The sequence below is a fragment of the Seriola dumerili genome, unplaced genomic scaffold (assembly GCF_002260705.1).
Source record: "Seriola dumerili isolate Sdu_G_001 unplaced genomic scaffold, Sdu_1.0 BDQW01000291.1, whole genome shotgun sequence".
Taxonomy (NCBI): Eukaryota; Metazoa; Chordata; class Actinopteri; order Carangiformes; family Carangidae; genus Seriola; species Seriola dumerili.
Window position 1 is genome coordinate 6347593 of NW_019174546.1, and position 17940 is coordinate 6365532.

A 17940-nucleotide genomic window follows, 5' to 3' on the forward strand; every position below is an offset into this window, starting at 1 on the left:
GTGTTTAGCATGTAGTGATCTGGTCACAGCCCTGGACTTTAATTAAGTGGTATAAAATGAGTGAGGGAGAAATAGATGTTAAGGGTAAGAAAACTTACACTCTTACTATGTTACTAAGTTTTGAGTACATGAGGATGAATACCACATACAAATTTACCTCCAGTGGTGGAAAGTAACTAAATACATTTACTCCAGTACTGTTCTTTAGTATAGTTTTGACGTACGATTGCCCTCTCAGGTATTTTCATTTAATGATACTTTATGCTTCTCGGCAAGGCAAGTTTATTTAATTGTGCAACACATTTTTGACCAAAAGTCAATTCAAAGTGCTTTACATAATGCATTAAAACATTTTTAAAGAGAAAGAAAAACAGAATAAGAATAAAAGCACTAAAATACAAATTCAAAGAATAGAAACCCTTCTAAAGGACAGTAAAAAGTTAAGAATAGACATAAATAGAGGATACGAAAGCACTCCACTGCATTTCAGGGGACACATTCTACTTTTCACACCACCACATGCATTTTACAGTTATCATTACTTCCACTGATCAGATTAAGATTTTATATAATAATACATATGATTAAAATGTTATTAATAATTGTTGTAGATTAAAACAGTTATAAGTTGTTAAAATGAACTCTTTCTTGACAATGTTGAATGCTTTTTACATGTACACATAAAGTAATCAGTAATAATATTCCAGTAATATACCTGATATATGATAAATTAACACTGAATGGGGTCATTGTCTTAATTGTTACTTTTACCTTTATTTAAGCATATTATGCAACTAATAGCTTTTTGTTAAGTAAGATTTGGAATGCAGGACTTTTACTTGTAATGGAGTAAAAGTTGTATCATTACTTTTAAAGGAATACTTTTCCCATCACTGTTTACCCCAAATGTGAGCTATCATGACATTGTGCCAGTGTGTTTTCTACCCCCTGCTGTGCATGCAGCCTTGATTGTTTGTAAATGGAATATAGTATATACAGTAGACTGTGTGTAATTACTGGATTTTATGTGTGCACCCTGTACACACAAAAGACAACCTATAGGTTATAGTTATAACATTATGGCCTTGTTCATGACTAGAGTTTATTTTACTTTGTCAACTCAACTACACTTCCCTATAGAGTCTACTTCCCTATACTACTCTACTCCTTTATTATTCACACATTACATTATGCTACATTATTCCCACAGGAGAAGACAGAGCCCTACTTTATTGGGATCTTCTGCTTTGAGGCAGGGATCAAGCTGGTGGCCCTTGGTTTTGTTTTCCATAAAGGTTCCTACCTGAGGAACGGCTGGAACGTCATGGACTTCATAGTCGTGCTCAGTGGGTGAGTGATAGCAGCTGGTCTCCCTCACGACCTGAATTTTCAACAAAGTGAGAAATGTTTGTTTTAAACATTGTCAACAGATTCCTGAACTACTTCTCACCAAACATAATGCTGAGATCTGTTTTTGGAGGAAGTGAGGGAAAGTAACTAAGAACATTTAGGACTTGGTATTTCTTCTACCACTGCCATACAGTACTCTGACTGTGGATTAGCAGTAGTGTCTAAATGTCCTGTTCTCCGTCTGTCTGGATGCTTAATAGATCTTCTTCAAAGCAGTCATGATGGGCAAATAAACAGGTGTGGCTAATAACTTTAATGATGGCTCATTTCCATTGAGTGAGCTATGACAGTGAGCCAGCATACACAATACAGCGACCCTGGACCACACTCACCTAAACTGAATGCAGCTATTGTTAATGCTATTAGTTACACCTGTGCTTTTCCTACTATGGCATGTAAATAGGCCTGTGTCTGCTGTTTTATTGGGACTGAAGTGTCATTTTGCTGTTATTGTTGAAGGTGTTATGAATTGTATTTAGTTATAAGTGATATGTTCTGTTACAACAGAACAATGGCCATTTGAAATTGGTCATCTGAAGAAACGTGTCAGTGTTGACAGATGAATAAGATGTACCATAGGCTTTGGCAACACAGACAGTGCTCGTTAGTAGGATCAGTTAACTTCATTCAGTTTCATTCGTTTCATTCATTTCATTTGTTTACAAGAAAATAATAGAATACTGTCAGCCTTATCCTAACTGTCTCACACAGACTCCATTAGAAATATATAGAAATATAAGATCAAAGTTGAAGGTCAGCAAAGTAGCCTTTTAATATTAAAATGGTAAATGTAACAGAGAGGGTTTGGGTACAAGCGGGTACGTGTGTGTGTGTGTGTGTGTGTGTGTGTGTGTGTGTGTGTGTGTGTGTGTGTGTGTGTGTGTGTGTGTGTGTGTGAGAGAGAGGTATACCTCCAAGTGCTCTCTTTTAATTTTGAATTTGGTTGAACTCCATGATGAATTACAAACTTCACTGATTGTATGAGAGAGTGAAAAAAGTTTTAAATTAATGCTCAGCAACTGATTCCGCAATTAATTTTGACAGTATTCATTTTTAGTTTACCAGGCTGTGGCTACTGAACCAAATGATTAATTTCAGACACTGATTGTCAAGTTATGTCGGTGCATTCATGCATGTGACTCTGCTTGTGTCGACATTTATCATTATTTTTCCATGCATGTCCGCACTGCAGTTTAAAGGCTTCCAATCACTACATGCTGTACCTCATGTCTGACATTATTGCTGCATGGTTAGCGATGGTTGACCCTATGGGCTGGTCTTTATTGTTGTTATGTTGATGTGATTTTTCTCCATATATTTACACACCACATACATCCACAGGAAAACACAACACATAAATGCAGGAAAATGTGTGTTTCCATGGCACAGTCAGGCTCTACAGTCAGCGATAGGTGGGTGGATAAGTGGATTGGCAGTTGTGTCTAAAACCTGCTTCGGTTCGCCCCCAGGACCTCTGTGAATTAAATGTGAATGCAGCGCTGGAGATGTTATGCAAACGCATAGAAAGAATGGATGCATGGTAGAGAGAAAAAGAGAAGAAAAGAGGGGGGAAATCAAGGGGGAGAAAGGAAGAGGGAGAGACAGACCCAAGAAGAAAACATAATGAGAGACTTTATTTGTTCCCTATAAGACTGGGTTTAGTAAATTAATTCACAGGAGCAAAGCATTGTTACCACTGGTATGCTGTTTATGGCTAAGTGTACAGTATTCAGCATTCAGGGAAGATTGCTATCGGCGTGTTGACATCTCATTTCAACCTGACACCCACATCTTTCTTTTTCTCTGTATCTCTGATGTCTCTGTCGGTCTTTCCATCTCGCTCTCTCTCTCTCTCTCTCTGCCTCTCTCTCTGCCTCTTACATAAAAGGGACATCAGCATCACGTTTACAGAGCAGTCAGTGGCGGCCTAAACGCTGAGCAGCTGTGCTGATGACAGATTTCCACAGAATTTACAAGGTTAAAGTGTTCAGTGGGTTTGAGTAATTTGAAAAGTATTGGTTGCTTTAGTAGAGTACTTTGAAATTCTCTCATCTCATCAAAGTTTGCACCAAATCATTTCACTTCCAGTTTCTCAATAAATGGCCCGATGTGGTGAAAAGAAACAAAGCACTGTTTGGTTCAAAGTAACAGGCTCGTTTTTCACTAGCTCATCATTCACAAGCCTTTGACTAGATGTAGGTTCAAAACAGTTTCTTTGATAGGAAAACACAACAGTGCTGGCATGGGATGACTGGAGCTACGTGTCAGTAAGATTATCTTTTCCGAGGCTACAGAGACGTTCAGGTGTAGTTAAAGCTTAAAGTACTGAAGTCCTCCAAAGATGCAAAAATGCACAGACAAAAGGCTTAAAATGCAGCAGTGACCAGCTTGACTTAATGTGTGAACTTTCTATCTTTCCTCCCCCATGTATCATCTGACAACCCCTTAGATTTAGCTCTGTCTTGACCTGCTCCAACAATATGATGCTGCTTACACAATCTATTATTAATCATTGTTTATGATGTGATATATAATTATATGACAGTTATGGGCCATTTTTAGTAGAACTAGTAGTTAGATAGGCAAGTATGTATTGGTACTTAAGTTAAGTTAAGGATCTGAATACTTCTCCTTACTCCTGCTGCATAATTCACTTCACTGTTGTTAATCCATATGTTCAGTATCTTACACTCGTTGTAATTGCCAAAACATGGCTAAATGTGTTACTTGCACCTTTCAAGCTAAAAGAAAGTGAGTGGTACTGAAAAAAGAAATTAGGGGTAGTGAGGATTTAACAACATTTGAAACAAAATGTGATGACAGTTGTGGGGTTGTTTGCTTATGTTTGCCAGTGCTTTCAGTCAAATTTGATTAAACCACCCTCACACAATTCCGATGAAGACTTTTAAGTTACACTTAAATAATGCCTAAGGGGGATTTTTCCCCTAACTTTTACTCTTATCGCAGCTTAGTCATGAATATTTAATGTTAGAGAGACATTTGTCAGGGGTTTTGAGGCCAGTGGTTGTGCAAACAGCTTGATGATGTCCAGGGAGCTCTTAGTTAGTGAGCTGTGATCTGGAACCTATTTTAGTCCTTATTTTCTGCACATTTAGTACAAAAACACAATGGTATGAATTTCGAAATGTGTGCCTCATAAAGTATGTCAGTGGTTGTCAAAGACTGCATAAATTAAAGACAGAGCACAGACTACACCCGAGACACTAAGAATGCATTTTAACGGAAGATGTGGCAGCTCTGTTGCTGCAATAAACTCAGTTGTTAGAGTTAAGTGTTTCTAATAAAACTGTCACTCAATCATGTCACTTATTGTATAAAATGCAAAAAGTCGTCAGTGTGTTTTCTGCAGCCCACAGATCTTCTTGCCCAACTTCAGCCACAGCTGGAATTGGTAACTGACGACCTGGTTTCCTGCCTCGTATCTGACACATTTTCTCGTAGCACATATGCTGCTTTCCTCTCCTCTCTCAAATACACACACACGCACACAAACACACACACACACACACACACACACACACACACATACACACACACACACACACAAACACACACGCCCCGACTCTCTCTCACTCTGGTGGCACAGTACAAGTAAGTCAGACTTAAAAGAAAACACACATGTGTCATAGAGGCCGGTTGGGAATAAAATCGAGGCCACTGGGCCAGCGCTGGCGGCATTCATTCCATTTCATATTAATGAATTGCTAGAAGCGAATCTGCTGGGACACTGAGCTCAATTAAAATCCTTAATCTGAGTGAAGAGTGTGTAGCAAAAAGAACCACAGTGAGAACAAGTCACCCACAAACCAATTTAATTCAGTGGGATTCCTAAAATGGTCAATTATATCCTGCGGCAAACAGGTGGATCTGATGCTTTGATTAGCAATAAAATGTCTCCCAAATGACTTGTGCATGTGTGTGTGCTTGTTACTCCATTTATGAGGCTACAGGTACAGATTGTTACCAGTGAACCTGTTGCCCTCATGTTGTTAGATGAGTAATTCATTGAAAAGTCAAATGATATTGATCCGAGCTGTGCCTGCACACTATACCTCTGTGTGTCTGTGTGTGTGTCTGTGTCTGTCAGTATCTCATCATGTTGTATGACGGATATCAGCTTTCCCTTGTTGCCCCAGTCTGCTGTCCCTCTTACAAAGTGTGACACTTTGCTAAAATTGTTGCTCTTTAGACAGGATGAATAATACAACTGGGTGGGAGTTGGGAGTGATTCATTAGCCATCTGGCACAAAGATAGACATACAGGAGTGAGAACAGTCTCCCTTTTGTGTGCCTGTCTATTCATCCCAAAGCAGTTTTCGTCTGTAGCATTAAATATGTATGTGCATGTATGGCCGCATTGATATTAGGTGGCCATGGGGCAGAAATTTTGCGGTTAGACCCCTGTTCACCACCCCATACCATCATCTGCATATTTACCATGTTGCATCCAAGTTCCCATAAGTGCGCAGAGCTGGACACAGCAACTTTATTATTTACTCAGAGACCCAAAAGACAACCAATGCTCCTACGCTTGAATACTACTGTGTAGCTCATATGTACCATGTGAGAAAAATATGAACAAAATAAATAAGAGTTAGAACTAGATTTTGACATATCACCCACCAATTAAACCAAATAACACTCACCAGTTTGTTTGCGTAAACTTAACTTGGTTGTAATGCGTGTATTTACTTGTGGAAATGTAAACATGACTGAACTGAAACAGGTTGTACTACAAAAACTAGTTCGTACATAGAGATAAGTTGTTACTAAATATTTACACCTAGTAACTGCCAGGTGTAACTGTTGCATAGCTAACTCAGCTAGCCAACCGACGAAGCTAACATTAGCTTGCTAAAACAGAGTATGAAGTGTTTACAGTGAAGTGTAAAACAGTTACAGTAAACATAGTAGTAAACACATCTAACCTTGTACATCATCAAAAAGGATGTTTTTTTAAAATACATTTCGCAAAATAACACAACATACCTCAAATTACAAAACGTTATGCTGACAATGTCAGGCCGAATGATCATGTTAGCATGAACAGGTATTTCCCACTCATTCAAATACCACTGAAACACACATATTTCTCCAAATGTGCCTATATATAAATCAAACAAGGTCACTGGCATTTAAGTTTAATATATTATTTTACACCATATAATGGCTATTTTTGGAGGCTATTTGTTACATTTAGCTGCTTGCTTTTGATTGAACAGATATTTCCTATCAACTGATTAACACATTGCTAAAGTGTTTAGCTAAGACATTCCTTAAGTTTTATGGTGCCATCTTAATTTAGTAAATCATTAGTATGAAACTAGCTGGTAGTTAGACTTAACACACAAACTGGAAGCTAGAGCAATTAATCCTGGAGGTTTGGGTTCTCAGAGCATTTGCCAGCTTTGCCCATTTCTTAATCCAACTTTGTGTGTCCCTGTGTGTTACAGTGCTACTTGTGCTTGTTACTTGCATTTATATCTACCTGTATGTGACACAGGTGCATGTTGCCCCACCAGTAAGGACAAGTCCCACTGCACATCTGTAAAATGAAAACTTTGAGTCACTTTGCAAATGCAAATCGTCAGAAGTGTTTCCAACCACGTTGATAACTCCCAAAACTATTTCAGAAATTAAGAGTAAAACTTCAAGATGTCACACACACACACTGTGTGTATTGTGCCTGGAGTTTTAAAGGACGGCTGCAGTGGTCTCAGCTCTAATTTTGCTCGTATAATTGAACTGAATAAACAATAGCCCACAGTCCCAGGTGGGTTGTCTTTGGGAAAACATACACCCAGCCATTTATTTTATGACTAATAGTGAATAAATTCCTTTTTTTTGTAATCCCAATCCACCAAACCATCATTAATGTTGCTGCTATGTTTTTCCCAATTTAATTCAAAGACATTGATTTGTTGATGCATTATGTTGATGTTGATTCAGCTGCGCATTACCATATGCAGAGCTGTGTTGAAATGTGAGCAACGTGATGCTGCTGATTACTGTAGTTTTTGGTGGTGTTCTTAGTGAGTGTAGGTGGAGGTGTGTGGGAGAGGCTGCATTCTGTACATGTAATGAATTCATGCTCTCCAGAGCCAGTTTGGTACAAAACTGTGCAACAGTGCTTCACTTAAAGAGCCAACGAGGAAGAGATTAGCCTCTCACTATGAACATTAACTGGTGGCTGGATTGTTGCAGAGTTGAATCAGAAGAGTGACGTGTGTGCAGCTATCCCATGTGTTTTATTGTCTTGTTACTTTACTTATAGCTCTGCTAATGTGATGATATCAGTATTTTTACTACAAGATGTTACATTTTCCTACATGTCATTATGAATTCTTTATTAAAGGGAAGTTTCACTCCTTTGAAACAGGGTGCTGGCATAATTCAGGATAAACAAGGACAATATAGTGACTTAGAATGACTTAAACAAGGCAGTTAACTAAAATTTTTTAAATTTTAAAAGGAACTCAAAATAAATTTCAAAAGATTGAATAAAACAAAATATGAACATGTAGGTTACCTATACAGATTTAGAGACGATCTTGATTTAAAAATGGAAATGATGTATAAACGAAATAAGAGTTACTAATGATAGATTATAATGGCCTTCACTGGTTGGGGTACAATTTAAAATTTTTCACGGTGGGGGTTTAAAGTGAATAAATAATTTATATACCTAACATACATGCATAATAAACACATAACATTCATTTAAATTTTTAATTTAAATTGCATCACATGTCAATTAATTAAATTTATAATTAGATAAACATTACATTAATATAAAATTAACAAGTTTTGTTAAGCTGCGCACACCACTTGAATCGGGTTGTGGGTTGCCAGGTTGTTGTAACAGATGGATTGAAATTGTATTTGTGTGGATTGTGTGTTGAGCTTATGTTTCATACACAATCTGGCAACTTGGATAACGTCAGACAAACATGCAAAACATATGGATCCGTATATGATGATTATTTATAGTTGAGGACCATGCAAATTACGAGAGAGAAACAAAAAAGCAGGAGGGTGAAGGGAGATTACCTTGGAATACGGGAAACTCCCAGGAAAAACGGGTGTGTTGTGGGAATGATAAGAACTAGTTTATGTGCTGTCAATTGATTTAATTTTGTCAAGTATAAATTTCCATTCAGTAAACACTTTATAACTTTGTTGTAAATTTTCTCTTACTCTTGTTATATTTTAAGATCATCAAAAGTTTAGGTCAGAATGTGTTATGCCGAGATTCCTTGTTCAGAGAGATTAAATAAAACTAGATTTGAACCCTGTGGAACCCCATATGAAGTCTTGGCCTGGCTTCTACAATAGCAACAAAAATGTTCTGTAGAAGATCTGTAAATATGATTTAAACCAGTTGAGGGCTGGTCTTGTTCATTCCACTCAATCTTGTACCAAAAGGACTATATGTAATCTATAACAATGACCAAAATCTTTTCCTATCCAAAGTCAAACTATGGAAAAGATTGATGACATATTTGTTTGTAATACAGGCTGTGAAGATGAATTGGTCAAGTTTGTCAATTATTTAGCTAACTTTTTTCTTAAATTGACAGTAGAAAACAACCCAAACAGAATAATCTTTTTTTTATTTTGAAATCTTAAAAGATGAAGACAACACTATTCAGACTATCGAAAAAACAGAGATCGTGACACTGTTTTATATGTGAAAAGTAATCATCCTCATCACCTTTTAGACTTGTATTTGTGTGGGACCTAAGGTGTACAGGTGCAAATATTTTCAGCTGATTGGTGATCACATGATGTGTCCTCTATAAAGAGAGGGAGAGCTGCTGTCATACATGCTCATAGGAGGACTTCATGCCAAAAAGTCTCAGTAGATTTGTCAGCCTATTGATTGTCTATAAACTTGCCTAATAGGTGCAAATTGGTGCATACAGCGTTTGAGGTAGACTGTAAAAAGACTGAAAACATGCTGGTTTGCATGGGTACTGATTGTTTCAGTGAATTTTCTGCAGGAAAAACAGAAAGAACAAAAAGAGAATGACCTCTGTGTGTGTGAGGGGATGATTCATAAGCTAGCAAAAGCAGACACAATATTTGCTTTAATTTTGAGGGAGCCTCCACTGAATTGTTGTGCACAAAGTGCAGCCTTGAAGGAGCTGTGCTGTTGCCTGCCTTTGTTCAGTGTGTTTGGTTTGAAGGCTATTTCCACAGACTCCCACTCCTGTGCTCCTGCTCCGTCTCGGTGTCTCTCGCTGTGTCATCTCTTTGTCTGACACTCACTCACTCACTCACTCAGTCACTCAAACGAAAACCCGTTTATTGCTACTAACCACACTTGGTAACGGTGATTGGTTGGTATCGTCATAAGTGCCACATTTGATTTAATATTCTGCCACTGCTGGCTGTGCTGCTGATTGTGTGTAGGAACAACGCTCTTCACACATGCACAGAATCAAAGCACAGGAATAAACCTAGACTGAGGTGTATATAGTAAATGCCACAGTAATTTGAAACACTGTCATGTAATGTAAAGTAGGTATGTAAATTTGTTACATTTTTCTCCATTTTCAACCTGACTCTGATTCTCTCTGATGTTTTTTTTAAATGCCTCAGCACCGGCGACAACCATGGCCGGAGGCATTGTGTTTTTGGGTTGTCCGTCTGTACGTCCATCTGTACGCCCGCCCATCGCATTCTTGTGAATGCAATATCTCAGGAATGCCTTGAGGGAATTTAATAAAATTTGGTGCAAATGTTAAGTTGGATGGATGAATTGATTCAAAGTCACCTCACAAAATATGTTTTTAGCCATAACTAATATGCTAATTATGACACAATTGTCTAATAGGATGTATGAAGTGATGACATTTTATATCTAAACAGTCAATGGTCATCCTCACTGTGACATCATAATGTTATGCAAAAACACCTCTGGCAATAATTCAACACTAACTCAGGAAGGGGAGATTGTGACCATATTTCGTGAAATTTTACTGGTTGGCGGAGGCAAGGCAGTAATTCTTGGTGACGTAATTATTGGTGGGCTTGTAAATACACCTATAATTATGTGCTGGAGCCTTTTTAAGTCCTTTTTAACACCACACAAACTGCAGTCTAATAACCTGTTTCATTATCATACTGGTCAAAGTATGAAAGTAAGATGGAAAACCAGCAGGGACCAAACCAGCTCAAATTTGAAAATGTTAGCTCCCTTTTCATTGTGGACACATTTCAATCATGAAAGTGTGTAAAGTCATGTAATCTGATCCAGTTTTTAGATTTACTGTAACAGCAGCGAAAAGATGCTCACTCAGTTGTCCTGCACATATTGGAGCATTCAGTATTGTTGGTAAACTTTTAGGAACAGTTTCAGACCATGGTGTTTTGGGCTGTGAGCTTTTACCACTTGTTTTTTTTTTTTTTTTTTTCAGGTTTATCTGCATTAGCGGTAACATGGCCTCACTCATTCACTTGCTCACTCGGCCTCTCTCCCTCCCACTGCTTTCAGGAGAGATTCTGCGTGGGCTTACACTTGAGTTTCTGCCATGTGCTTTCTACCCCCTGCTCACACACACACACACGCATGCATGCACACACATACACACACACTCACATATACCCTCCCCCACACTTCCCAACACTGTCCAAAGATTTTATGAGTTTGTATATTTGTATCTGTGTGTGTGTGTGTGTGTGTGTGTGTGTGTGTGTGTGTGTGTGTGTGTGTGTGAGAGAGAGAGAGAGAGAGAGATGGACAAATGTGAAAAATAATTATGATTTCTAGGATCATTTTCACAGCTCATTTAAAATATTACATAGCAACTTAGCAGTGGGTATTGATCCTCTCATCAGTGAACGCATTTGTGTTTATGGGCCACCAAATTGACTCGGCTATTATTGAATTGAGATGAAAAATCTAGCCTAAATGGAAAATGTTCCGTTTTTATGGCAGCACTTGAATTATTTGTTGTAACATTATCTTTCCTCAGTCGAAAACGAAATAAAACCTGCTTCTCTCATTTCTACAAGAGACATTCAAATGTGATTTCTGGTGAACGTTGGTAAGAGATTTGCCTGTCGGTTGCTCCCGACGCTGTTTTTCAGTGTTTGTGTGTAGGTGGTGGGACATCAATGTGTGCGTGGGAAGATGTGCGTAGAGATGCCTGCCAGGTGTATGTGGTGTGCATTCTTAGTCTCTCACCATACAAGTCTGGTGTACTAAACAGACTGTATATATACTGTAGCTCACTGGCTGCACTGTTGCCTTTTTCCTTTAAAATGAATGACTAAACTGTCCTTGAGTTACATCCAGTTGCCTTTTACCTATTTTTGTAGTCAAATTTGTCACACACCGTGAACAAAAAACATTAATCTCAAGATAGGAAAGCGAGGCCTCGCACCAGATTTAGCTACTAATGGATGTTTTTCCCCTTTTTCATTTGTCCCTGTTGCATTTTCTCCATTTTAACCCAAAGGTCTTCTTCTTTTTCAGGCCATCACAAGTAATAGCTGTTAATGTGTCTGCCTTAAGAAACAATACTAGACAAATAATAACTGTCTAACATTCCTTCCATCAAAAATATCTCTGAATCCATTATACTATATATCCATATTCTGTGTTTGTTTGTATTGTCCATCAGGATCTTGGCCACTGCTGGTGCCCACATGAACATCCCAGTCGACCTTCGAACCCTCAGGGCTGTGCGAGTGCTGAGACCTCTCAAACTCGTCTCGGGGATCCCCAGTGAGTCGGTTACTGACCTTTTTAATACTGCACTGTCAAGGTCAAACTGGTGTATTATTGCACATAACAAGTCGTCATTCATCCTCTTATTATCAGATGTTATCCTCATCACAAATGCTTTCGTTTCAGATGGTGTGAGTCAGTAATGCTATGCCATTGTTAAAACACAAATACAAAACAAATGCAAAAACTTGTGCTCTTACGCAAAAATGCCCAAGACTATACACAGTTAACCACCTGCATCATCATCGCTTGCTCTTTTGTGTCACATATTTTTAGGCCCTTTGAACTTGAAGCCGACAATTTGAGCATTAATATTGTTTTTCCCCCAGGAAACCTTTTGAAACCTACCGATGTATTTGCCATATTCAGAAGCTGCTTGTCTGCCATAAGTGACTAAATATATTGACAAACACACTTGTGGCCTTTGACTGTTGTTGATGTTATTCTTACGTTATTCGGAGCTAACTCTGTAGTGGGATTTCCCCCTCTTTGTGAATTCTTTCAGGCCTGCAGATTGTGCTGAAGTCTATCATGAAGGCCATGATCCCGCTGCTTCAGATCGGCCTTTTGTTGTTCTTCGCCATCCTCATGTTTGCCATCATCGGTCTGGAGTTCTACAGCGGGAAGCTTCACCACACCTGCCTGGCATCTTTCGACATCCTCGGTACGATCCACGCACGCCCTAACAGTCTCTTTCTGTTCTGAGGCAGAGAGGGTTGCCCATTTACCATGTATTCTTGTTATTCTATATTACTTGTTAAAAGAATGTGAAAGTAATACATGTCTTAAAACCTGCCCTAATAAACTGGACTAATAAAAGAAGAAGTCATTCTCACTCAAGTTTGAAGGGAGACAAACGTTGCGACACTGTTATCTATCCATCCATTATCATTCGGCGTAACCACTTTGCCATTTGTGGGCACCGTCTGTCCTCAGATCCACCTGCTTTTATCACTGATGGCTTTAGGGGAATATTATTGTCACGCTTTGTTTTTGGATTAGGTGTGATTGACTATGACTGATTTGCCAACAGGTATACCACATGTGTGGCTTATGCATTGTTCTCAGACAGAGGGTGTTAACATCTTTGTCTGAGAAACTGAGGCTTTCATAGCTTACGGCAGCAGCGAGCTCAGAGGTATTATTAAAGCTGTTGCCGGCTGATTTAGCTACTGCTTAATTAGTCAACAGCTACTCTGTAATCACACGCCACACAATAGCATTTACTGTCATCGCCCAGCACAACTGAAAGATGTACTGAGATATAAAACCTGAATAGGTTGACAGCATTTCAAGCAGGAAGAATGATTTCATCCATCCCTGAATCCTCTAATGGTCCCCCAAAATTCAAAGTTTAAAATTCCCCTCCAGACACATCTGCTATCGTCTCTTCACAAAAACGCTTTTTTACTACTTTGTTCAGATTGAAAACATCACAATCTCTGAATATGCATATATTATTTGTTCCAAAAGTTGAACTGGACCACGTTTGGTTTACCAACTAGTTATGGAACAAATCATGCTCTTATGTCATTTTTCTTAAATTTAGATTTAAGGTGAGTTGGAGAAACTTAAGCCCCTTCAGCAGATGACTATGAAACCCTGCCCGTACATCATTATCATCAACAACAGACCAAAAAATTACTACAGCTTCTTTTTTGTAGACAATGAGACTGTTGACTCGTCCGAGTTGGCGTTTGCATGTGGAGTGAGGAAGTGTCCAGAGAAGTACGACTGCAACGACACCTGGATCGGGCCCAATGACGGCATCACGCAGTTCGACAACATCCTGTTTGCTGTGCTCACCGTCTTCCAGTGTATTACCATGGAGGGATGGACGGCCGTTCTTTATAATGTGAGCTCCAGTGTTCAGTCAACAAATGAAACATAAAATTGATCACTATTATGAATGAATGAATGAATGTTTGTGGATTTCAGACCAACGACGCCTTGGGTACCACATGGAACTGGATGTACTTCATTCCTCTCATCATCATTGGGTCGTTCTTTGTTCTGAACCTGGTGTTGGGAGTGTTGTCTGGGTGAGTGAGACTCTTCCTATGCTTATAATACTGGTATTTCTGTCTGTACTATGGATTATGAGAGCTATTTTCATGCCTCTGTCTTTAGAGAATTTGCCAAGGAGAGGGAGAGGGTGGAGAACCGGCGCGCCTTCATGAAGCTGCGCCGCCAGCAGCAGGTGGAAAGAGAACTGAACGGCTACCGAGCCTGGATAGACAGGGCAGGTACTGGGCAGCAGAATAACTTCATATCAGTCGACGTTTTTCTTGTTATTTAGCAACATGAAGGTAATCAGCTATATAGAGACATGCAGTGAGTGAGTGAGCAGGCAGGATTTAGTCTTGGTCAATGATATTTGGATCAGAAATGCAGCTCTTCATGGACGCAACATGACTGCTGAGTGAATGTGTGAGCTTAGAGTTGCTCTAATCCCATTCTGGGTAAGTGGTCTCAGCCTTGTTTTGGACCCCACTGTATATGTAAAAAAAAAAAAAGGAAAGTACAAAAGAAAGTTAGATGAGAAGATCGATACCACTCTCATAATGTATCTATTCATCAAATATAAAGATGCACAGGTACTGAATGAGCATACAAAGATATACCAGCTGGTTTAGTCTTTTTTTTTTTTGCTCTGCTACAGACTTTGTTAGAGATTTGGATCTACAGTACAGTATCTCAGTTAGGTTGCACACACACACACGCGCACACACACGCACACAGTGCTGTAATGGCAATCTACATCGCTAGTCTCCCACGCAAGTAGAGGGTGAGAAAAAGGTGATACTGACTCACTGACTTAAATTTGTGTGCATGTATATCTGCACACGGGCATTTCTGTGTGTTTGTGTGTTTACATGCATGTGTGTGTGTGTGTGTGTGTGTGCGCGTGTGTGACAGAGAGCTGCTGTGCATATTTATGCGTGCATGTATGTTTGCAAGTGTGGGAAGGGAGAGAGAGAGAGAGAGAGAGAGAACGATTACAAGAGTGTAAGAGAGAATGAGAGCTCTTTCTCTGAAGAAGGTCATTCTGGCCTCTCAAAGCAACGTTTACATCACATTGACCTCAGTTCCTGTAACTGTTTGCAGACATCCTAAATAATTCAGCCCTGTATATTTCAATGTCTGATGATTTAAGTTGTGCTTTGATGAAATAAGTATGTGTATAACCTCCAGTTTTATTGCATTACAGAGGAGGTAATGCTCGCTGAGGAGAATAAAAATTCAGGGAGATCGCCGTTAGATGGTGAGTGCACACACTTTAGATTTGTAATCACACCTACACCTAACACCTGTATCTAATACACCTATTTATAACTGTATCTAAAATAACTTTTAGAGGTTATAAAACAGAAAATACTTGTGTTTGACTGGTGCCGACATTTTAAATATGCACCAGTTCTAGTCAACATTTCAAGCACAGGATAGACAAAAATGGAGATTCTGTATATAACCTGTGAGTGTTTACTGTTAGTGTTTGACAGTGACACTCCCACATGCACAACTACATTGCACACACTTTGATGTTGTACATACTGCATGTGTATATATGTACAAGTTAGCCAGTTACTTGAACAGAGCCTGGGAGATGAGGACAAATGTTCTTCAGAGTTGCAGAGTTTCTTTTCTTTCTCCTGCTACTTGGTGCACAATTATATTCACCTGATATTAAATAGATGTGTATATAATGTGATGAACAAATGTTTTTCTTTAGACTTCTTGTATGTGTTATCTTAACCTGTCTGGTTAATTTATTTTTGTCTGATTTATACCAGTGTCTTGTAATCATTGGATTGTGATACACAATGTGAATAAACTGAATATAGTTCCCCTATAAATGGTTTATAACACATGAAAAGGTTGTTATAAGGGCATTTTAAGTGTTTATAAATGTTCAGTATTTGTATAATCTATGAAGATTACAATGTCATTATAGTGTGCTATTAAATCATTTATTAAATAATTACATTATTATTATTATATACTGCTTATGAACACTAAATACTGTTGCCAGTGGCTTGGCCAAATAACTGTCAGTGACAGTTTTAAGTCCTCTAAGGCAGCAGTTATCAGTTTATTTGTTGTTTTCATTTCCATTTCTAATTTATCAAAATTTAGTAATTCACAGAGTTGGTGACCTTGATCATTTTTAGTGCTAAAGAGAGCGAGTAAGAAGACCGGAGCACGGAGAGGAGCACCAGGGGACGAGAAGTACACAGACATGTCTACTGCCAGTGAGTGAAGAACAACTGACTTTACATACTGTATATTTCACACTGGGTTTACCATCTCCTTAACCTCCTGCTGTCCCTATGTTTGAACTTGTCTCTCTCTCTCTCTCTCTCTCTCTCTCTCTCTCTCTCTTTTATCTTTTCAGGCATGTCGCGATCGAGGATGAACTTCCGCAGTGGGCGCCGTGGCCCTGCCGCCTACCTGCGCCGTAAAGAGCGCATGTTACGCATCTCCATCCGCCGCATGGTGAAGACAGACACTTTCTACCTGATGGTTCTCAGTCTGGTGGCTCTGAACACTGTCTGTGTGGCCATCGTCCACCACAACCAGCCCGACTGGCTGACCATCTTCCTCTGTGGGTTTCCCTTTTGAATGGTTGTGCTGTTTTTTTTTTTTTTTTTTCCTTCTTCTGTGGTTTACTACTACTACTAAAAAAAAACATTCAGGTCATGTCTGATAAATGCATTGTTTGTTTTTTTGGCGCATCGCTGCCTTTGACTTAATTGCTTTTTTGTTTTATCATCTCCAGACTATGCAGAGTTTGTTTTCCTGGGGCTGTTTTTGGCTGAGATGTTTTTGAAAATGTATGGTCTGGGTTTCCGGCTCTATTTCCATTCATCTTTCAACTGCTTCGACTGTGGGGTGAGGTCCTTCCTCTCTTATTCCGAAAGGTTGCCAGATTTTGTAAAACCTCTTAGATGCTTGAATTTTAGGTGTAACATTATTTTTTTATTGCATGTGTCTGACTTGTCTTGCAGGTCATTGTCGGCAGCATCTTTGAGGTGGTTTGGGGCTTCTTCAGGCCTGGCATGTCATTTGGGATCAGCGTACTGAGGGCGCTGAGGCTTCTGAGAATTTTTAAGATCACCAAGTAAGTGAGACAACAAGATTTCAAATAAAGTAGGCCTGAGTTGGTGGCGCCTCAGTGGCTCACAAGGTAGCGCACGTACCACATAGGCTTAGTCTTAACCACAGCAGCCATGGGTTTGAATCCAACCCACGGACCTCTGCTGCATGTCATCCCCTCTCTCTCTCCCTGACTTTCCTGTCTATCTCTCACTGCACTATTAGAATAAAGGCAAAAATGCCCCAAAAATAATGACTTTAAAACTTGCCTGAGTTGAACTATATTAGTATGTATGTTTTTACAAATCTCTGGTGAAAAAGACACAAAAAGCATGTGTGATTTCTTTCTGTCAGGTACTGGGCCTCTCTCAGGAACCTGGTTGTGTCCCTCATGAGCTCCATGAAGTCCATCATCAGCCTGCTGTTTCTTCTCTTCCTCTTCATCGTGGTGTTTGCTCTGCTGGGGATGCAGCTTTTCGGAGGAAGGTAAGTAAAGCCTTCAGAATGTCAAAATGAGGGCAAACCTCTGTTATAACAACAACAAAAACAAAAAACAAGAACAATACATTTTGTTAAAATAACACCTTTCAAAAACTAAGTAATAAAAGTGCTTTATAATACAATTTACAATAAAAACTAAATAATCAGAACTAGAGATGTAGAAAAAATAAAAT

General features: G+C 39.0%; 1 protein-coding gene across 1 annotated transcript in view; it reads left to right on the forward strand.

Annotated features, from left to right (window-relative positions):
* LOC111230977 (voltage-dependent R-type calcium channel subunit alpha-1E-like) overlaps positions 1-17940 on the forward strand; it is a 46129-nt gene that overhangs the window by 9185 nt on the left and 19004 nt on the right. Inside the window, exons 4-15 of the mRNA XM_022757888.1 lie at positions 1211-1350; positions 12063-12166; positions 12675-12833; positions 13834-14024; positions 14108-14211; positions 14300-14415; positions 15381-15434; positions 16342-16422; positions 16566-16775; positions 16950-17062; positions 17179-17291; positions 17621-17752. Of these exons, the coding sequence (XP_022613609.1) occupies positions 1211-1350; positions 12063-12166; positions 12675-12833; positions 13834-14024; positions 14108-14211; positions 14300-14415; positions 15381-15434; positions 16342-16422; positions 16566-16775; positions 16950-17062; positions 17179-17291; positions 17621-17752 (1517 nt within the window). The remainder of the gene's footprint in view (positions 1-1210; positions 1351-12062; positions 12167-12674; positions 12834-13833; positions 14025-14107; positions 14212-14299; positions 14416-15380; positions 15435-16341; positions 16423-16565; positions 16776-16949; positions 17063-17178; positions 17292-17620; positions 17753-17940) is intronic.